We start from the raw sequence: 23,802 nt of genomic DNA on the forward strand, positions 1-23,802 counted from the left end.
ACACGGAGACCCATAGACTACTCACACAGAGATCCACAGACTCACACAGAGACTATTATACTCACACAGAGACCCATAGACTCATCACACAGACACCCATAGACTACTCACACAGAGACCCATAGACTACTCACACAGAGACCCACAGACTCGCACAGAGACCCACAGACTACTCACACAGAGACCCATAGACTACTCACACAGAGACCCACAGACTCGCACAGAGAAAATTAGACTCACACAGAGACACACTGACTCACATAGAGACCCATTGACTCACACAGAGACCCATAGACTACTCACACAAAGTCCCATAAACTCACACAGAGACCCATAGACTACTCACACAGAGACCCACAGACTCACACAGAGACCCATAGACTACTCACACAAAGTCCCACAAACTCACACAGAGACCCATAGACTACTCACACAGACACCCATAGACTACTCACACAGAGACCCATAGACTACTCACACGGAGACCCATAGACTACTCACACAGAGATCCACAGACTCACACAGAGACTATTAGACTCACACAGAGACCCATAGACTCATCACACAGACACCCATAGACTACTCACACAGAGACCCATAGACTACTCACACAGAGACCCACAGACTCGCACAGAGACCCACAGACTACTCACACAGAGACCCATAGACTACTCACACAGAGACCCACAGACTCACACAGAGACCCACAGACTCGCACAGAAACCCACAGACTACTCACACAGAGACCCATAGACTACTCACACAAAGACCCACAGACTCACACAGAGAAAATTAGACTCACACAGAGAAAAATTAGACTCACACAGAGACCCACTGACTCGCATAGAGACCCAATGACTCACACAGATACCCATAAACTCACACAGAGACCCACAGACTACTCACACAGAGATCCACAGACTACTCACACAGAGACCCATAGACTACTCACACAGAGACCCATAGACTCACACAGAGACCCACAGACTACTCACACAGAGACCCATAGACTACTCACACAAAGACCCACAGACTCACACAGAGAAAATTAGACTCACACAGAGAAAATTAGACTCACACAGAGACCCACTGACTCGCATAGAGACCCAATGACTCACACAGATACCCATAAACTCACACAGAGACCCATAGACTACTCACACAGAGACCCACAGACTCGCACAGAGAAAATTAGACTCACACAGAGACACAATGACTCACACAGAGACCCACAGACTCACACAGAGACCCATAGACTACTCACACAGAGACCCATAGACTCACCACACAGAGACCCATAGACTACTCACACAGAGATCCACAGACTAGCACAGAGAATATTAGACTCACACAGAGAAAATTAGACTCACACAGAGAAAAATAGACTCACACAGAGACCCATTGACTCGCACAGATACCCATAGACTCAAAGACCCATAGACTACTCACACAAAGTCCCACAAACTCACACAGAGACCCATAGACTACTCACACAGACACCCATAGACTACTCACACAGAGACCCATAGACTACTCACACAGAGACCCATAGACTACTCACACGGAGACCCATAGACTACTCACACAGAGATCCACAGACTCACACAGAGACTATTAGACTCACACAGAGACCCATAGACTCATCACACAGACACCCATAGACTACTCACACAGAGACCCATAGACTACTCACACAGAGACCCACAGACTCGCACAGAGAAAATTAGACTCACACAGAGACACACTGACTCACACAGAGACCCACAGACTCACACAGAGACCCATAGACTACTCACACAGAGACCCATAGACTCACCACACAGAGACCCATAGACTACTCACACAGAGATCCACAGACTAGCACAGAGAATATTAGACTCACACAGAGAAAATTAGACTCACACAGAGAAAAATAGACTCACACAGAGACCCATTGACTCGCACAGATACCCATAGACTCAAAGACCCATAGACTACTCACACAAAGTCCCACAAACTCACACAGAGACCCATAGACTACTCACACAGACACCCATAGACTACTCACACAGAGACCCATAGACTACTCACACGGAGACCCATAGACTACTCACACAGAGATCCACAGACTCACACAGAGACTATTAGACTCACACAGAGACCCATAGACTCATCACACAGACACCCATAGACTACTCACACAAAGACCCATAGACTACTCACACAGAGACCCACAGACTCGCACAGAGACCCACAGACTACTCACACAGAGACCCATAGACTACTCACACAGAGACCCACAGACTCGCACAGAGAAAATTAGACTCACACAGAGACACACTGACTCACATAGAGACCCATTGACTCACACAGAGACACATAGACTACTCACACAAAGTCCCATAAACTCACACAGAGACCCATAGACTACTCACACAGAGACCCACAGACTCACACAGAGACCCATAGACTACTCACACAAAGTCCCACAGACTACTCACACAGAGACCCACAGACTACTCACACAGAGACCCACAGACTACTCACACAGAGACCCACAGACTCGCACAGAGACCCACAGACTACTCACACAGAGACCCATAGACTACTCACACAAAGACCCACAGACTCACACAGAGAAAATTAGACTCACACAGAGAAAATTAGACTCACACAGAGACCCACTGACTCGCATAGAGACCCAATGACTCACACAGATACCCATAAACTCACACAGAGACCCATAGACTACTCACACAGAGACCCACAGACTCGCACAGAGAAAATTAGACTCACACAGAGACACACTGACTGACACAGAGACCCACAGACTCACACAGAGACCCATAGAGTACTCACACAGAGACCCATAGACTCACCACACAGAGACCCATAGACTACTCACACAGAGACCCATAGACTCACCACACAGAGACCCATAGACTACTCACACAGAGATCCACAGACTAGCACAGAGAATATTAGACTCACACAGAGAAAATTAGACTCACACAGAGAAAAATAGACTCACACAGAGACCCATTGACTCGCACAGATACCCATAGACTCAAAGACCCATAGACTACTCACACAAAGTCCCACAAACTCACACAGAGACCCATAGACTACTCACACAGACACCCATAGACTACTCACACAGAGACCCATAGACTACTCACACGGAGACCCATAGACTACTCACACAGAGACCCACAGACTCGCACAGAGACCCACAGACTACTCACACAGAGACCCATAGACTACTCACACAGAGACCCACAGACTCGCACAGAGAAAATTAGACTCACACAGAGACACACTGACTCACATAGAGACCCATTGACTCACACAGAGACCCATAGACTACTCACACAAAGTCCCATAAACTCACACAGAGACCCATAGACTACTCACACAGAGACCCACAGACTCACACAGAGACCCATAGACTACTCACACAGAGACCCATAGACTCACCACACAGAGACCCATAGACTACTCACACAGAGATCCACAGACTAGCACAGAGAATATTAGACTCACACAGAGAAAATTAGACTCACACAGAGAAAAATAGACTCACACAGAGACCCATTGACTCGCACAGATATCCATAGACTCAAAGACCCATAGACTACTCACACAAAGTCCCACAAACTCACACAGAGACCCATAGACTACTCACACAGAGACCCATAGACTACTCACACAGACACCCATAGACTACTCACACAGAGACCCATAGACTACTCACACGGAGACCCATAGACTACTCACACAGAGACCCACAGACTCGCACAGAGACCCACAGACTACTCACACAGAGACCCATAGACTACTCACACAGAGACCCACAGACTCGCACAGAGAAAATTAGACTCACACAGAGACACACTGACTCACATAGAGACCCATTGACTCACACAGAGACCCATAGACTACTCACACAAAGTCCCATAAACTCACACAGAGACCCATAGACTACTCACACAGAGACCCACAGACTCACACAGAGACCCATAGACTACTCACACAGAGACCCATAGACTCACCACACAGAGACCCATAGACTACTCACACAGAGATCCACAGACTAGCACAGAGAATATTAGACTCACACAGAGAAAATTAGACTCACACAGAGAAAAATAGACTCACACAGAGACCCATTGACTCGCACAGATACCCATAGACTCAAAGACCCATAGACTACTCACACAAAGTCCCACAAACTCACACAGAGACCCATAGACTACTCACACAGAGACCCATAGACTACTCACACAGAGACCCACAGACTACTCACACAGAGACCCATAGACTACTCACACAGAGACCCATAGACTACTCACACAGAGACCCATATACTACTCACACAAAGACCCATAGACTACTCACACAGACACCCATAGACTACTCACACAGAGACCCATAGACTACTCACACAGAGACCCATATACTCACACACAGAGACCCATATACTCACCACACAGAGACCCATAGACTACTCACACAGAGACCCATAGACTACTCACACAAAGTCCCACAGACTACTCACACAGAGACCCACAGACTACTCACACAGAGACCCACAGACTACTCACACAGAGACCCACAGACTACTCACACAGAGACCCATAGACTACTCACACAGCGACCCATAGACTCACACAGAGACCCACAGACTCGCATAGAGACCCATAGACTCACACAGATACCCGTAGAGTATCTTCTTTGGTTCTTTCGGTATTAAAGTCACCACCACCACGTAGAATGAGAATAATAAAATAATAAAATAAAACAATAAAATTCTCACGACGTTTCGGCCACGATACAAGCGGCCTTCTTCAGGTGAAAGGAACAAACCTGTCGGGACGACAGAGCTTCAATTAATGACGGAGCTTCAATAATGAAGCCCTTAGCACAGACTGACGTTGTGACACGTGGTGCACGTGGTGTCAGTGTGTGTGTCTGTGTGTGTGTCTGTCTGTGTGTCTGTGTGTGTGTCTGTGTGTTTCTGTGTGTCTGTGTGTCTGTCTGTGTGTCTGTGTGTGTGTCTGTCTGTGTGTGTGTCTGTCTGTCTGTGTGTCTGTGTGTGTGTCTGTGTGTCTGTCTGTGTGTCTGTGTGTGTCTGTGTGTCTATGTGTGTGTCTGTGTGTGTGTCTGTGTGTGTGTGTCTGTGTGTGTCTGTGTGTTTCTGTGTGTCTGTGTGTCTGTCTGTGTGTCTGTGTGTGTGTCTGTCTGTGTGTCTGTGTGTGTGTCTGTGTGTGTCTGTGTGTCTGTGTGTCTGTGTGTTTCTGTGTGTTTCTGTGTGTCTGTGTGTCTGTCTGTGTGTGTGTCTGTCTGTGTGTGTGTCTGTGTGTGTGTGTCTGTCTGTGTGTGTCTGTGTGTGTGTCTGTATGTCTGTGTCTGTGTGTGTGTGTCTGTGTGTGTGTCTGTGTGTGTGTCTGTGTGTCTGTGTGAAGAGCAGAGCGCACGCGCAAATAAATAATTAATTAGAGGGACGCTTGACCTCGAGCCCAGTGGCGCAGAGAGTAATTAATTAATTATTGATCTATTCCACGCGCCATTGGCTTGTTGACACAAGGGCTTAGTAGGAGTAATTAACTCTAAACAGCCGTCAGTCAAACCATTACGTCATCCGCGCGGTTAAAGCGCGAGTGGGGGGATGACGTCATTGACCCCCCCCACACACAAATGGCGGGTGGGGGGGAGGGCATCGGCCCCCACCTCATGGGGAGTGGGGAGAGGGGCATTAGCCCCCACTCACTCACCCATCCACTCACCCCCTCACTCACCCACACACTCACCCATCCACTCACCCACTCACTCACCAATCCCCTCACTCACCAATCCCCTCACTCACCCCCTCACCCACCCACCCCCTCACTCACCCCCTCACCAATCCCCTCACCAACCCACTCACTCACCAATCCACTCACCCACCCCCTCACTCACCCCCTCACTCACCCTCTCACCCCCTCACCCCCCTCACTCACCCACTCACTCACCCCCTCACCAATCCCGTCACAAACCCCCTCACTCACCCCCTCACTCACTCACCCCCTCACCCCCTCACTCACCCCCTCACTCACCCTCTCACCCCCTCACTCACCCACTCACTCACCCCCTCACCAATCCCGTCACAAACCCCCTCACTCACCCCCTCACTCACTCACCCCCTCACTCACTCACCCCCTCACTCACTCACCACTCACCCCCTCACCAATCCCCTCACTCACTCACCCCCTCACTCACTCACCCCCTCACTCACTCACCACTCACCCCCTCACCAATCCCCTCACTCACTCACCCCCTCACTCACTCACCCCCTCACTCACTCACCCACCCACCCACTCACCGTCGTGGTGTGTTTATAAACTAAACAATGTCCTCGTGTGGAGTGAGTGCAGGAGGTCCGACGTTCCGTGCCGCTAACACGGACAGGCGACTGCGCGCGGCTGTGATCACGTGACGCATTCGCAGGGCGGAAGAGTCTTCCGGAAGAGTCTTCCGGAAGAGGTCCCGCGCCACGCTTGAGACGGCCGGAAGAGTCTTCCGGAAGATGTCCCGCGCCACTGCTTGAGACGGCCGGAATAATCTTCCGGAAGATGTCCCGCGCCACGTTTGAGACGGCCGGAAGAGTCTTCCGGAAGAGGTCCCGCGCCACGCTTGAGACCGACGGAAGAGTCTTCCGGAAGATGTCCCGCGCCACGCTTGAGACTGGCCGGAAGAGTCTTCCGGAAGATGTTCCGCGCCACGCGTGAGACGGCCGGAAGAGTCTTCCGGAAGATGTCCCGCGCCACGCGTGAGACGGCCGGAAGAGTCTTCCGGAAGATGTCCCGCGCCACGCGTGAGACGGCCGGAAGAATCTTCCGGAAGATTTTTCCGCGCCACGTTTGAGACGGCCGGAAGAGTCTTCCGGAAGATGTCCCGCGCCACGTTTGAGACGGCCGGAAGAGTCTTCCGGAAGAGGTCCCGCGCCACGCGTGAGACGGCCGGAAGAATCTTCCGGAAGATTTTTCCGCGCCACGTTTGAGACGGCCGGAAGAGTCTTCCGGAAGATGTCCCGCGCCACGTTTGAAACGGCCGGAAGAGTCTTCCGGAAGAGGTCCCGCGCCACGCGTGAGACGGCCGGAAGAATCTTCCGGAAGATGTCCCGGATTTTCTGTTTGCACAGTCACATAGTCACTTTAAGATGTTATACTGGTAGCAACGAAGTTGTAAACTGAGTGTACCAGCCTGCAATAGATTAATGTGTCCGTCCGTCCCCTTTCAATACTTTAACGAAGTGAAATCTCGTGTGACTGTCATCCTTTGTTTAACCACGTGAGTGACGTCATTGAGAGTCACTCTCTTGTCACTGTCATCCTTTGTTTAACCACGTGAGTGACGTCAATGAGAGTCACTCTTTTGTCACTGACATCCTTTATTTAACCGTGTGAGTGACGTCATTGAGAGTCACTCTCCTTGTCACTGACATCCTTTGTTTAACCACGTGAGTGACGTCATTGAGAGTCACTCTCTTGTCACTGTCATCCTTTGTGTAACCACGTGAGTGACGTCATTGAGAGTCACTCTCTTGTCACTGACATCCTTTGTTTAACCACGTGAGTGACGTCATTGAGAGTCACTCTCTTGTCACTGACATCCTTTGTTTAACCACGTGAGTGACGTCATTAAGAGTCACTCTTTTGTCACTGTCATCCTTTGTTTAACTACGTGAGTGACGTCATTGAGAGTCACTCTCTTGTCACTGACATCCTTTATACTGGTAGGAAGGAAGATTGTAAACTGAGTATGCCAGCCTGCAATAGATTAATGTGTCCGTCCGTCCCCTTTCAATACTTTAACGAAGTGAAATCTCGTGCTGTTGGGGTGTAAAATCAGCAATAGACAGCGCAGAGACTTGACAAAATTCCAATGTTCCTACCAGCCCACCCTGCAGGGACCTGTTCTCGTTCGTGTTTTTGTTTTTTTGTGTTTGCTGCGGTTGCACCCGATTCAAGAGCCGAATGTCTCACAGGGCGGCTGCTACCCACCAAATGAATGGAACTCAAAACCGAACGAGGGGAATCCCGACAGCAGGGCTACGTGGCTGCCGCCTCGTGGACGGCCTGAGTACCGCGCGTGAATTCCCTCGCCCCTCGCACCGGCCAAGTCCCCCGGCGGCAGCGGCGGCGGCTTCCCCAACAGCCACGAGCCGCGTTGCCGAGGTCGCTCTGAGCCAGAGCGGCGCTCCAGCTGCATTCTGGGCGATGTTGTCGGAGCCCTCAACGCAGCCGGGCAAAAATTGACCTGCAAGAACAGAACAGCCCGTTGCAATGATATACACAGAATGTAAACCTTTGACTCGAAGCTTTTGTGTGACCGCAGGAAACATTCACATTCTTTGGTTTATATATTCTTAGTTCTTTCGGTAGAGTCACCACGTTGAAGGGAAACAACAAAATAATAAAATATATATAAAACAATAAAATAAATTCTCACGACGTTTCGACCGTAACACAAACGGTCGTCTTCAGGTGTGTTGGTTTGCATAAATTTATTTTTAAACGGCGCATTTATTTATTTATAAAAACGTTAGCGTCAAGCGCAGCGATTTGGCAGTTTGCCCTGGACTAGTCCATCTATATTCTGAAAAGAGGAGGGGGGAGACGAATTCTTTTTTATAATGTATGCTGTCTGAAAGCCACTGTAAGCGTGAACAATCAATTAAGAACTGAAATGGTTTATCAAATCTTTCCAATGATTGCTAAGATAGAATCCATCTTCTCGGTTGAAATTGTCTCACCATTTCAGTTCTTAATTGATTGTTCACGCTTACAGTGGCTTTCAGACAGCATACATTATTAAAAAAATTCGTCTCCCCCCTCCTCTTTTCAAAAAATAGATGGACTAGTCCTGGGCAAACTGCCAAATCGCTGCGCGTGGCGCTAACGTTTTTATAAATAAATAAATCCACCGTATAAAAATAAATTTATGCAAACCAACACACCTGAAGACGACCGTTTGAGTTATGGTCGAAACGTCGTGAGAATTTTTTATTATTGTTTTATATATATTTTATTATTTTATTGTTTCCCTTCAACGTGACTTTACCGAAAGAACTATGAATATGAATTACTGCAGTCACGAAAGCTTTAAATCAAAAAAATTATTTGGTTTCTTTCGGTAAAGTCACGTAGATGGAAACTGTTAATGTTTTTTTTCTTCACTTTATTTTTTTTCTATCTGTGTGACTTTGTGATAATAAGAATGTAGTTGAATTAACGCTTAGGAGGCTTTCACGACCAATATCATCCACAACAGAGGTGTTTTTGGGGGGTTAGATCACGTAAATATAGAAATGTGTCGCTAAACCCACCACCACCCGACACAGCCAACCAGTAAGGGTGGTCACGTAAACAGAACGTGGCCAATTCGTGTATAGTACAGCACTAGTGCGTAGTGTATAGTGTAGTGTATAGTGTAGTGTATAGTGTATAGTAGTGTATAGTAGTGTATAGTGTAGTGTTTAGTAGTGTATAGTGTAGTGTATAGTGTAGTGTATAGTGTAGTGTATAGCATAGTGTATAGTAGTGTAGTGTAGAGTATATTGTAGTGTATAGTGTAGTGTATAGCATAGTGTATAGTAGTGTATAGTGTAGTGTATAGTAGTGTATAGAGTAGTGTATAGTGTAGTGTATAGTGTAGTGTATAGTAGTGTAGTGTATAGTGTAGTGTATAGTAGTGTATAGTGTAGTGTATAGTAGTATATAGTGTAGTGTATAGTGTAGTGTATAGTGTAGTGTATAGTGTAGTGTATAGTAGTGTAGTGTATAGTGTAGTGTATAGTGTAGTGTATAGTAGTGTATAGTGTAGTGTATAGTAGTGTAGTATATAGTGTAGTGTATAGTAGTGTATAGTGAAGTGTATAGTAGTGTATAGTGTAGTGTATAGTGTAGTGTATAGTAGTGTAGTGTATAGTGTAGTGTATAGTAGTGTATAGTGTAGTGTATAGTAGTGTATAGTGTAGTGTATAGTGTAGTGTATAGTGTAGTGTATAGTGTAGTGTATAGTAGTGTAGTGTATAGTGTAGTGTATAGTGTAGTGTATAGTGTAGTGTATAGTGTAGTGTATAGTAGTGTAGTGTATAGTGTAGTGTATAGTGTAGTGTATAGTAGTGTAGTGTATAGTGTAGTGTATAGTGTAGTGTATAGTAATGTATAGTGTATAATGTAGTGTATAGTGTAGTGTATAGTGCAGTGTATAGTGTAGTGTATAGTGCAGTGTATAGTGTAGTGTATAGTGTAGTGTATAGTGTAGTGTATAGTGTAGTATATAGTGTAGTGTATAGTAATGTATAGTGTATAATGTAGTGTATAGTGTAGTGTATAGTGCAGTGTATAGTGTAGTGTATAGTGTAGTGTATAGTGTAGTGTATAGTAATGTATAGTGTATAATGTAGTGTATAGTGTAGTGTATAGTAATGTATAGTGTATTGTATAGTGTAGTGTATAGTGTAGTGTATAGTGCAGTGCATAGTGTAGTGTATAGTGCAGTGTATAGTGTAGTGTATAGTGCAGTGTATAGTGTAGTGTATAGTGTAGTGTATAGTGTAGTGTATAGTGTAGTGTATAGTGTAGTATATAGTGTAGTGTATAGTAATGTATAGTGTATTGTATAGTGTAGTGTATAGTAGTGCAGTGTATAGTGTAGTGTATAGTGTAGTGTACTAGTACAGCACACCGGTTGTGTGTTGGAGAGCCAAGCCACAACATTTATAATCTTGAAGTTTCACCAGAAATCACAACCAGCTTAATCAGGTGACAGCCAGATTTGGTGAAATATGCCAATTTTATTTTTGAGTCACCACACGCCAAGGCTATTTATTCAGTCAACAGAGGAGCTGCTCAGTGAGCTCCCGGCCAAAAGCATTCAGGCTCATCAGACCATTGCCCTGACACCAGTGTTGACTTGGTCGCTGTCAATAAATATGATGGCAAGCCTTAATATGACTGCTGCTTATACTGAAAAAAGTATAACTTCTCAGTTTTCAAAGCATAGGCGATGTGTGTGCGTCTTTTTTTGTCACCGTAAATCTAATATTGCATCTTCTTTGGTTCTTTCGGTAAAGTCACGTAGAATGAGAATAAAATAATAAATTGATAAAATAAAATAACACAATAATAATATTCTCACGACGTTTCGGCCACAACACAAGCGGCCTTCATCAGGTGAAGGGACGAGACTGTCTGGTAGGACAGCGCTGGAGTGAAAGAGCCACGTTCAGATCACGACCTTTAAGCTGTGTGAGAGGAAACAAAGCGCCTTGACAAAGGAATTAGCATATAATTTAGCATTGAAATGGCTGAATGATTAGCTTGTGACTGGTCACAGAAATAGCTATGTTAAAAGTTAAAGCATACACATCCGCAGAGGCACCCCTTGATAAAGGAATTAGCATAGAATTTAGCATTGAAATAGCTAAGTTAAAGCATACACATCCGCAGAGGCACCCCTTGACAAAGGAATTAGCATAGAATTTAGCATTGAAATAGCTGAGTGAATAGCTTGTAACTGGTCACAGAAATAGCTACGTTAAAGTCAGAGCATACACATTCACCGAGGCACTTAGTACAAATCAAACAGGATAATTTAGCATTGAAATAACTAGGCGAATTTAGCATTGAAATAACTGAGTGATTAGCTAGTGACTGGTCACAGAAATGACTATGTTGAAGTCAAGGCCTACACATCTGAGCTATTCACAGTACTATATATTCACAGTACTATATAGTGAACCAATAAAAAAACCCTAAAATATAAATTACCTTAATGTTATCAATAAACTCTATATTCTCCAATCAGCTAAGCTACCAACAATAAGTCGTTATATATCACAATGCTATACGTGACTTTACCGAAAGAACGAAAGAAGAAGTGATGTTAGGACAAAGTGCGTGTGTGTTTTGGAAGTAACCTGTACAGAGAACTCAGGTGAGACCCGTTGTTCTTGTGATACAGGTCAAAGGGTACTTTTGTGTTTCACGAAGCGTCTGCCTCTCTAGCAACTCATTGTCTTTGAAATAGGGAGCACGCTCGGATCATTCATCAGTTACAAGGCATACCACTTGAAATGTACACGTATAGGAGGAGGTACATTCTCTACAACACGAATTGTAGTTTTGTCTTACGTGTTGACGTAGATTTTGTCTAACTAGGACTAGAAATGCTCCTTGCTGATTCACGTCTGGATGTTCATAACCATCGGTTGAAGCAAACCCCACTGCTGTTGTTGAGACGCTGTGCACCATTTAATGGTCCAACACATTGACGGCCTTCAGGCCAGGAAAGTCACAATATTTGCACACGAAGGACGCATTCACGCAAGTACCCCGTGCTCCGTTTTGAAGTTTTAAAATGAAACATCTTTGAATTGTGTTGTGCTTTGAATTAGATTATTTTATTTCCTCATTAAAAGCTTGTATCAATTTACATCTGGAAGACTTCATTGAAAAGTACATTTCGTGTGAATTTTCTCTCGTCATTAAGTAGATGGCCTTGCCGGGGGTTCGGTTCAATGCGGACACAAACAGTGTACACATACAGTGTACACACACAGTGTACACACACACAGTGTACACACACACAGTATACACACAGTGCACACACACACAGTGTGCACACACAGTGTGCACACTGTGTGTGTGTACACTGTGTGTGTACACTGTGTGTGTACATACAGTGTACACACAGTGACACAGTGACGCACACACACAGTGACAGTGTACACACACAGTGACACACACACAGTGACACAACAACAACCGCCATTTGCTACTAAGTGGCGGTGACGTCACCACGACGCTTGTGCCAAGCACAGTGTATACACACAGTGTACACACAGTGTATACACAGTGTACACACAGTGTACACACACACAGGGTATACACAGTATACACACACAGTGTACACACGGTGTACATACAGTGTATACACCCAGTGTACACAGGGTACACACTGTATATATACACACACAGTGTACACACAGTGACACACAAGGTATACACAGTGTACACACACAGTGTATACAGTGTACACACACACAGTGTACACACACACAATGTACACACACAATGTACACACACACAGTGTACACACACACAGTGTACACATACGCAGTGTACACACACAGTGTGCACACACTGTACACACACAGTGTACACATATGCAGTGTACACACACACAGTGTATACACATAGTGTACACACACACAGCGTACACACGGTGTACACACACAGTGTATACACATAGTGTACACACACAGTGTATACACAATGTACACAATGTACACACACAGTGTGCACACACAGTGTACACACACACAGTGTACACACACAATTTATACACACAGTGTACACATACGCAGTGTACACACACACAGTGTATACACATAGTGTACACACACACAGCGTACACACATAGGGTACACACACAGTGTACACACAGTGTACACACACACACAGTGTACACACACAGTGTACACACACAGTGTACACACACACAGGGTATACACAGTATACACACAGTGTACACACGGTGTACATACAGTGTATACACCCAGTGTACACAGGGTACACACTGTATATATACACACACACAGTGTACACACAGTGACACACAGGGTATACACAGTGTACACACACAGTGTATACAGTGTACACACACACAGTGTACACACACACAGTGTACACACACAATGTACACACACAATGTACACACACACAGTGTACACACACACAGTGTACACATACGCAGTGTACACACACACAGTGTACACACACTGTACACACACAGTGTACACATACGCAGTGTACACACACACACAGTGTATACACATAGTGTACACACACACAGCGTACACACGGTGTACACACACACAGTGTATACACATAGTGTACACACACTGTACACACACAGTGTACACACACAATTTATACACACAGTGTACACATACGCAGTGTACACACACAGTGTATACACATAGTGTACACACACACAGCGTACACACATAGGGTACACACACAGTGTACACACAGTGTACACACACAGTGTACACACAGTGACACACACACAGTGTATACACACAGTGTACACACACACAGTGTATACACACAGTGTACACAAACAGTGTACACACACACAGTGTACACATAGACACCTGGGAGCCAGAAATCTTTCTGATGGGTCAAATACTCATTTCACTCATTAAAATGCAAATCAATTTATAACATTTTTGACATGCGTTTCTCTGGATTTTTGTTGTTATTCTGTCTCTCACTGTTCAAATAAATCTACCATTAAAATTATAGACTGATCATTTCTTTGTCAGTGGGCAAACGTACAAAATCAGCAGGGGATCAAAATATCTATTTTTATTATTTTATTGTTTCCATTCTACGTGGTGGTGACTTTACCGAAATAACCAAGAAGATGAATCCCTGCAGTCACGAAAGCTTTAAATCGAAATTTGAATTGCAAGTGCTTTGAGTGTGTGCACGTGCCGTGTGGAAAAAAATGTACGATATGCTTATGGTGGATATGATTAGGTAATATCATAGTGTCGCCATATCGCAATAACTTTCGGAGTTGTACAATTCTGCAAGAGCGTTCCCAACTTTGATCGCGTTGTGTGAACGTCATCATTTGGAACGAACCAACTTACCGCTTTAAATAGGGGGGGGGGTCGCAGACGCGGTAATATTTTTTAAAATATATAAATATATACATCTTCAACAGCAATACAATGACGGAGCGACCGTGACCATCATAGTAGATCATTCAGCATATATTGTTCGAGTAAATACGATTCAAATTATGTGATGGAAGTGCAAGTATAAGATTGATAGTTTGAGCGTCAACCCTTGGCTGGGAGTGGTAGCTCCCAAGTGCCAATGGCTGACGCCTCAAGCCCGGCTCCCAGGACGCTTCTAAACTGTTCGGAACATAACGACTCCCCACCCCCACCCTAAACTCTAAACTTGCACGAACAATTCCTCTCGCCCCTTAAAACTCTGAGCAGGATTGAACTCACGCGAACTGGTAAGTGGGTGTTTTGGTTTTAAAATTTTGACGAAAAAAAAAATCCGGTGTTGTGTGACCCCCGTTGCGGCGGTGACACCGCAGGCTGTGGTTGCTCCCCGCCGGGGAAGGCGTCTCCTTCTCGGTAGGCAATCCAGGCCATTCAGGCCCTCCCTGGCGTCTCGGGCCTAGTCTGTCACAAAGAAAATAAACATTTATACATGCTTTGTGGAACTGTTTTCACAGTAAGATACACAGGCAGCAGTCGTAAGAAGAAAGGCTGAAATACAATCGTCAGTAACAGAGGCGTTATGAAAAAGGCCCATTGCCCGATTATGCACCACAGAATTTACTTTTAAGGGCAGTGTTATTGGTAAATATGTAGGGGGTTTTTTCTCTCGTGATATACCCGTCTTTGTGTTTGTCCTCATGCTTTGGGTTTCGGGCTGTTCCACGCGAGTTTGAAGCCTTTGGTTAAACGAGGTAACACAACCACGGGTCAAGTTATCTCTTGATGCATCACAGCTGTCATAACCCGTACGGTTTACCCCGTATTCTTGTACAGAGACATTGAGTTTTCACGCCCATACGGGGTACAGCCGTTTCAATACGGGCAAAAAAACATGCTTTGGTAACAGTATTGTCTATTTGTGTTTCTACATTGTGATGGGACTTCGCAGGACGAACGTTGATATTCATAAAGACACGTGGTGGCCGATATGGTCTGAATTGATCTGTAATAAGGTAGGGGCACTGATAGAGGTTGACAGCTACGTGGTGGTGAGTGTACTCGAAGTGAATCTATATTTGTGTGTTTCTCCCTTGTGATGGGACTTTGTTGTTGTTGTTTTAGGCGGCTGCGGGACTGTGCAACGTTGGTGAGTGGCATAGGAGCGGTGGGGGCAACATCCATTGTAGAGTACAATGTCACTACGCTCCCACGTCTACGCTACCCTCCTCCACCAAGCCGCCACACGGACGAGCGTGGTGAAGTATGGTGAAATCATGACCCGGGGCGGCGTGGGGAGACCCTCGTCCGGCAATGGATTAACAAATTGGCTCTTACTGTTTATCTCCATATATATAAAAATATGCAAGGTTGTGATTGTGTGTGTTGTCTGTTCAAAATGTTTAGCGTACTTCCCGACATGCAACAAACTGGAAATTTGCCATGTGGGTATTTCCCAGACTGTACACCGTGCAAACATTATACAAATACACTTTTGTGTTTTTTTTAGGGGTGGGGAGGGGAGCTCAATAATGCCTAGATTTTATGCACGGCAAGTGAGCTGTGACGTCAAATCTGTCACGTGACCCGTGCATGTGGAAGCGTCACGCATTGTAGTGTAGCGGTTAGCGTTGTCTGTGTGTGTGTGTCTGTGTGTTGTGGGGAGCGATAGTGTAGCGGTTAGCGCGCTGCGCTATGAACCTGGCGACCCAGGTTCGATTCCTGCTCACGGCCAACACCAGTGACGATTATCTGAACCGGTCCCGGGCCTCCCCTAGGTCGACTCAGCCTCAAATGAGTACCTGGTGCGGTGTGTAAACATTGCCACTAGGGAGACAAAGGCGGTCGAGCGTGGTGCTGGCCACCCACCCCCTCGTGTACCGTCCCGGCCTTCATAGGTGCTCGCTAACAGCACTTGCTCCTACAGTCTGTTAAGGCTATATGGGGGATCTTTTTGTGTCTGTGTGTGTCTGTGTGTGTGTCTGTGTGTTTGTGTCTGTGTGTGGAAGCCTAATGCATTGTAGGGTAGTGGTTAGCGCTACGCCGCGCTACGAACCCGGCGACCCGAGTTCGATTCCCGCTCACGGCCACCACCGGTGACGATTATTTGAACCGGTCCTGGGCCTCCCCTAGGTCGACTCAGCCTCTAACGAGTAACTGTTGTGGTGTGAACATCGCCACTGGGGAGACAAAGGCGGCCGGGTGTGGTGAATTCAAGCCTGGGTAGTACAGCTAGTCCTGTATATACCTACACAGCCTACATACAACAGAATAAGTAGTATCTCTTGGCCCTGTAGTTGTATCTACTGACTGTACAGTAGTATCTACTGAGCCAGTAGTAGCTACTGACTGTTTAGTAGTATTTACTGACTGTAGTAACTACTGACCGTAGTAGTATTTACTGGCCCTACAGTAGTGTCTACCGACTCTATAGTAGTAACGACTAACTGTATAGTAGTATCTGCTGACTCTATAGGAGTATTCACTGACTATAGTAGTAACTACTAACTCTATATCAGTATCTACTCACTCTATAGTAGTGCCTACTGACTCTAGTAGCTACTGACCGTAGTTGTATCTGCTGACTGTAGCAGTATTTGCTGACTGTAGTGGTATAGTCTGACTGTTTTAGTATCTACTAACTCTATATAGCGGTATGTACCAACTCGATAGCATTATTTACTATTACTACAGCAGTGCATACCGACTGTGGTGGATCCTGCTCTCACTACAGCAGTGCATACTTACTGTGGTGGCAACTGCTATCACTACAACAGTGCATACTGACTGTGGCGGTACTTGCTATCACTACAGACCAATTTACTCTGACAGAGACCCACAGACTCACACAGAGACCCATAGACTCACACAGAGACAAATTTACTCTGACAGAGACCCACAGACTCACACAGAGACCCATAGACTGATAGACTCACACAGATACCAATTTACTCTGACAGAGGCCCACAGACTCACACAGAGACCCATAGACTCACACAAATACCAATTTACTCTGACAGAGGCCCACAGATTCACACAGAGACCCATAGACCCACACAGAGACCAGTTTACTCTGACAGAGACCCACAGACTCACACAGAGCCCCATAGACTCACACAGAGACAAATTTACTCTGACAGAGACCCACAGACTCACACAGATACCAATTTACTCTGATAGAGGCCCACAGACTCACACAGATACCCATAGACTCACACAGATACCAATTTACTCTGACAGAGGCCCAAAGACTCACACAGATACCCATAAGCCCACAGACTCACACAGAGACCCACAGACTCACACAGAGACCCACAGACTCACACAGAGACCCACAGACTCACACAGAGACCCACAGACTCACACAGAGACCCATAGACTCACGACACAGGCGGTCCCCACGAGGTGGTCGTCAGCCGTGCCCGGCGGCTGAGCATTACTCACCCCCCCCCCCCCACCACGTCGCTGTCTCCACAGCTGCCGTGATGAGTGTCGCTGTCTTCCTGCTGTCTCCACAGCTGCTGTGACGAGTGTCGCTGTCTTCCTGCTGTCTCCACAGCTGCCGTGACGAGTGTCGCTGTCTTCCTGCTGTCTCACAGCTGCCGTGACGAGTGTCGCTGTCTTCCTGCTGTCTCCACAGCTGCCGTGATGAGTGTCGCTGTCTTCCTGCTGTCTCCACAGCTGCCGTGACGAGTGTGGCTGTCTTCCTGCTGTCTCACAGCTACCGTGACGAGTGTCGCTGTCTTCCTGCTGTCTCCACAGCTACCGTGACGAGTGTCGCTGTCTTCCTGCTGTCTCCACAGCTGCCGTGACGAGTGTCGCTGTCTTCCTGCTGTCTCCACAGCTGCCGTGACGAGTGTCGCTGTCTTCCTGCTGTCTCTACAGCTGCCGTGACGAGTGTTGCTGTCTTCCTGCTGTCTCACAGCTGCCGTGACGAGTGTCGCTGTCTTCCTGCTGTCTCCACAGCTGCCGTGACGAGTGTCGCTGTCTTCCTGCTGTCTCTACAGCTGCCGTGACGAGTGTCGCTGTCTTCCTGCTGTCTCACAGCTGCCGTGACGAGTGTCGCTGTCTTCCTGCTGTCTCACAGCTGCCATGACGAGTGTCGCTGTCTTCCTGCTGTCTCACAGCTGCCGTGACGAGTGTCGCTGTCTTCCTGCTGTCTCCACAGCTGCCGTAATTAGTGCCGGTGACTCCAGGTTGTCTCTGGCCGCTGCCGTGATGAGTGCCGGTGACTCCAGGTTGTCTCTGGCCGCTGCTGGAGCTCACAGGAACATTCTGGTGAGTCGCTTTTAGGGGGGCTCACCGGTGCTCTGTGTACTACTATACACTGTACACTACTATACACTGTACGCCATACTATACACTGTACGCTATACTATACACTGTACACTATACACTGCACACTATACACTGTACACTATACTATACACGGTACACTATACTATACACTGTACGCTATACTATACACTGTACACTATACTATACACAACTATACACTACATTACTATACACTACACAACTATACACTGTACACTATACACAACTATACACTACATTACTATACACTACACAACTATACACTGTACACTATACACAACTATACACTACAATTACTATACACTACACTACTATGCACTACATTACTATACACTACACTACTATACACTACACTATACCCTACACTACTATAAACTACAGTACTATACGCTACTATACACTATGCACTACTATACACTACAATGTAATATACACTACTATACACTACAATCGGTCCTGGGCCTCCCCTAGGTTGACTCAAAAGAGTAGCTGGTGTAGCAGTGTGTCGTAGTAAACAAAGCCACTGGGGAGACAAAGGCGGTTTGGCGTGGTGCTGGCCACCCACCCCCTCATGTGCCACAGTGCCGGCAGCCTTAATAGGTGCTTCTCTTCGCTAACAGCACTTGCCCCTATAGCCTGCCGTGGCTACACGGGGGACCTTTGTGTCTGTGTGAGTGATGACATGTGGCTCCGTGATGCCTCTGTCCGCTGGGATGCAGCTGAAGCCGGTGCCTGCGATGCTTCGTCTGCTGCAGTCGGTCGGTGTCGAGGGCGACACATTCACGTGGGAGCAGGTGGGTCCCATCACGACCACCAACACCATCATCATCTGCGTGGCTAGGAGATGTTGACTACCACGCCTGGTGTACAGGAGGTCGTGGGACCCACCATCATCATTATCAGGGTGGCTAGGAGATGTTGACTACCTCGCCTGGTGTACAGGAGGTCGTGGATTCCATCGCGAACCTGACACCTGCTGTATAATTTGGATTTGCAGGATTATCACACATGGCTACGTGCGTTGCGAAAGAAGTTCAACATAGTACAGACGTTACACTCACCCACCCACTCACCCAACCACTCGTCCACCCACTCATTCACTGACCTACTCACTCAGCCACCCACTCACCCAACCACTCACCCACTCCATTTACCCACACACTAACACTCACTCATCCAACCACTCACTCATCCACTCACTCACCCAACCACTCACTCGACTCACCCTCTAACCCATCCACTCACCCTCTAACCCATCCACTCACTGACTAGTCCATCTCTTCCGCCCATGCCACTAAATCAGTGATCCACCCACCCACTCACTGATTCTCTCACTGATCCACACACCCACTCACTCACCTACTCACTCACCTACCCACCCACTCACCCACTCAATCACTCAACCACCCACTCACCTACCCACCCACTCACCCACTCAATCACTCAACCACCCACTCACTAACTCATCCACTCACTCACCCACTCACTCACCCACCCACCTACTCACCCACTCAGTCACCCACTCGTGTGTGTGCATGCATGCGTGTGTGCATGTGTGTGTGTGTGTGTGCGTCCCACGTAGGCGCACCACTACGTGGGACAATACATCAAGCGAAGACAACTTTACGATGTAGAGAGGCCGTACCTGGTGAGGTGTGGCGGGGACCCTCTGGGGGAGGTGTTTGGTGTGGAGGGATTCTCACTCAGAGATCCCAGGTGAGGGAGATACAAAGAGGGTGGAGAGAGAGTGGGTGGGTGAGTGAGTGTGGGTGAGCGGATGAGTTATTTAGTGAGTGAGTGGGAAGGCGAGTGGGGGCGTGAATTATTGAGTGGATGGGTGAGCTGTTTAGTGAGTGGGCGAGTGATTGAGTGGGTGAATATTCTTTGGTTCTTTCACTAAAGTCACGTAGATAGAAAAATTATAATAAAGAAAGTGAAATAAAAATAAACAAGCACAAGAGAGAGAGGGGTGGAGAGAGAGAGAGGGGCGGGAGATAGAGCCTGCATCCAAACGCAGCCTGGATCTCCCTGTCTCTCTCTTCCAGACACTCGGTGGCAGCGCTGTTTGTGAAGTCATTCTCCATAGTGATGGCCGACAGCAGGCGAGGTGAAGTTCCCCTCCCTCCTCCTCACTCCCTCCCTCCTTCTCACTTCCTCCCCGGGTTCATAGCGCGACGTAGCACTAACTACTACTACACTACCGCTACCCATATACAGTCACACACTCACACACTCACACATTCACTCACTCACTCTCTTCTTTTTCTTCCCCTTCAGCCGGTGCCAACGTCACCACCACCTCCACCACTTCCTCTCCATCTTGCGCTCCAACCGGTGGCGGTGCTGTTGGTGTGGGTGGTGGTGGTGTGGGTGGTGGTGTGGGTGGTTGTGGTGGTGGTAGTGGTGTGGGTGGTGGTGGCGGTGGTGTGGGTGGTGGTTGTGATGGTGGTGGTGTGGGTGGTGGTGGTGGTGTTGGTGTGGTTGGTGGTGTTGGTGTGGGTGGTGGTGTTGGTGTGGGTGGTGGTGGCAGTGGTGGTGGCGGTGGTGTGGGTGGTGGTGTTGGTGTGGGTGATGGTGGTGGTGTGGGTGGTGGTGTTGGTGTGGGTGGTAGTGTTGGTGTTGTTGGTGTGGTTGGTGGTGTGGGTGGTGCTGGTGGTGTGGGTGGTGCTGGTGGTGTTATCGTGGGTGAGTGCGTGGTGTGCCGGAGTGAGCCGCGTAGCTGCACGTTAGTTCACGGCGACAGCGGTCACCTTGCCACGTGCCGCCGCTGCGCCTTGGAGCTGCAGCGGCGTGGCATGGCCTGCCCACTCTGCCGCAGGGAGATCCACTCTGTGGTGCACACGTTCCTGTCCTGACACGACACACAACAGACACACACAGACACACACACAGACACAACAACAACAACCGCCATTCGCCACTAAGTGGCGGTGACGTCACCACGACGCTTGTGCCAGGCTATGTGTACCCTGAGGCAACGTGAAGTGCAGAACGTCCGCTGGTAGGTCACAGGGCAGACCCAGGTGCCACGGGTCGACTGACTGAGATGACTGGCTGATGCACCACCTGTGCCTCCTACTGTGCCAACCTGCTGTGCTTTAGCCACCCGGCGCTCCGCTCGTTCTGAGCGTCGCTCCTCCGCCCTCCGTTGTTGTTGGAGTGCGACTACCTCCAACTGCCCAGTAGCATCCTTCACGAGCCTCCTCCACAGAGGCCGATCTTGACACCGCTGGTACCAGTCATCGGCAAGTCCACTCAGCTCCACGTCCTCCTGTACCACATCACTCCATTTCTTCTCTAACCCGTGCCGCACCCGCTTAGCCCCCTCAATCCGGCCGAACAAAAGCTGTTTCGGCATGCGGTGGCAGGGCATGCGGGCTACATGACCCAGCCATTGCAGCCTTGCCCGCTGGAGGAGCTCACCGATGGGACCTTGCCCAGATCTTTCAAGGATTTGTGAGCTCCTCACACAATCCAGTCTGGTTAAACCCAGGATGGATCGTAGGCAGGCCAGCTTAAATGTTTCTCACCGGCGAAGATGTTCCATTAGGGGGGTCCACGTTTCGCAAGCGTAGAGAAGGGAGGGAATGACCGTGGCCGAGAGGACCTGAAGCTTAGTGCGGAGCGACAGACCAGGTAGCTTCCACACAGCGTTACGCAACCGATGCAAAGATATTGCCGCTCGACTGATTCGGAGGGAGACCTCTGCTGTTAAACTGGAGCCAGTCATAAGCACACTGCCCAGGTATGGGAAACTCTCCACTCTCTCCACAACTGCCCCATCACCGATTGGGAGTTGTGGGGGTGGAGTGTCCGATGGTACAAAATACACAGACATACACACACAGACACGCACACACACAGACATGCACAACAATAACAACAACTGCCATTCGCCACTAAGTGGCGAATCGCGTCACCACGACGCTTGTGCCAGGACATGTGCACCTTGAGGCCACGTGAAGTGTCGAACGACCGCTGGCAGGAGGTCACGGGGCAGACCCAGGTGCCACGGGTCGACTGACTGAGATGAGATACACACAAAGAGACACAGAGAGACAGATACACAGACACAGATACACACAGACACACACAGACACAGATATACAGAGAGACAGAGAGAGACAGATAGATACACAGAGAGCGTTTGTTAATTTATGTCTCCTTAAGGACAATTTAATGTTCATGTTTTTACCTCAGAATGTAAAAAAAATGTTCCTCGTAATGTTCAAAATATTTTTTTGTCTACCTCAGAATGTTTATAAAAAAAATTAACCTCAGAATGTTATTTTTTTACCTCAATGTAAAAAAGATTTGCTTTTACCTCAGAATATAAAAAAAATGTTTACCTCAATGTAGAAATTCTATTTTTTTACCTCACTCGCACTCTTGAATGCGTTTATTGCCGTTTAATATATTAAACTTTTGCACATTTTACCTCATCGTTTCCTGTCATCACTTTACGAGTTCACCGTGTGTGCGTGTGTGTGGGGAGCGTTGGTGCGCCAAAGCAAACCCCTCCAGTGAAGGCCCCCCGTGTGGCCTCTAACAGACTGTAGGGGCAAGTGTCTCTTAGCAGCTCGCAGCAACTGCGAGCACCGTCACGACAAAATTATCTTACATCCACGTTCACCCTCTGTGAATATTCACACGCACGTGGGAGACGCGCTAACCCATCCCTAGCGATCCGAGCGGTGCGTCTTAAGAGTGCG

At 47.6% G+C, this 23,802-nt stretch overlaps 1 protein-coding gene across 2 annotated transcripts; it reads left to right on the forward strand.

The window, feature by feature from the left end:
* Window positions 1-14,898: 14,898 nt before the first annotated feature.
* LOC142917134 (uncharacterized) lies at window positions 14,899-23,527 on the forward strand. Of its 2 annotated transcripts, none has more exons than XM_076061834.1 (7): window positions 14,899-15,066; window positions 15,899-16,032; window positions 18,942-19,051; window positions 19,810-19,884; window positions 20,673-20,806; window positions 21,136-21,197; window positions 21,368-23,527. In XM_076061834.1, the coding sequence occupies exons 3-7, from the start codon at window positions 18,992-18,994 to the stop codon at window positions 21,943-21,945; spliced, it is 909 nt and encodes a 302-aa protein (XP_075917949.1). In that variant the 5' UTR covers window positions 14,899-15,066; window positions 15,899-16,032; window positions 18,942-18,991; the 3' UTR covers window positions 21,946-23,527. The 2 variants fall into 2 exon arrangements, with proteins under 2 accessions (XP_075917949.1, XP_075917950.1); XM_076061835.1 differs by having other exon boundaries at window positions 15,899-15,923.
* Window positions 23,528-23,802: the final 275 nt, after the last annotated feature.

This window comes from Petromyzon marinus, unplaced genomic scaffold, assembly GCF_048934315.1.
Source record: "Petromyzon marinus isolate PM22_M1 ecotype Great Lakes invasive population unplaced genomic scaffold, UKy_Petmar_22M1.pri1.0 PM_G_Scaffold_42, whole genome shotgun sequence".
NCBI lineage: Eukaryota > Metazoa > Chordata > Hyperoartia > Petromyzontiformes > Petromyzontidae > Petromyzon > Petromyzon marinus.

Coding starts and splice junctions, on each gene's coding strand:
- LOC142917134 (XM_076061834.1), top strand. CDS start 18,992: ATGAGTGCCGGTGACTCCAGGTTGTCTCTGGCCGCTGCTGGAGCTCAC. Junction 19,885..20,672: donor ACACATTCACGTGGGAGCAG/GTGGGTCCCATC, acceptor CGTCCCACGTAG/GCGCACCACTACGTGGGACA. Junction 20,807..21,135: donor TTCTCACTCAGAGATCCCAG/GTGAGGGAGATA, acceptor TCTCTCTTCCAG/ACACTCGGTGGCAGCGCTGT.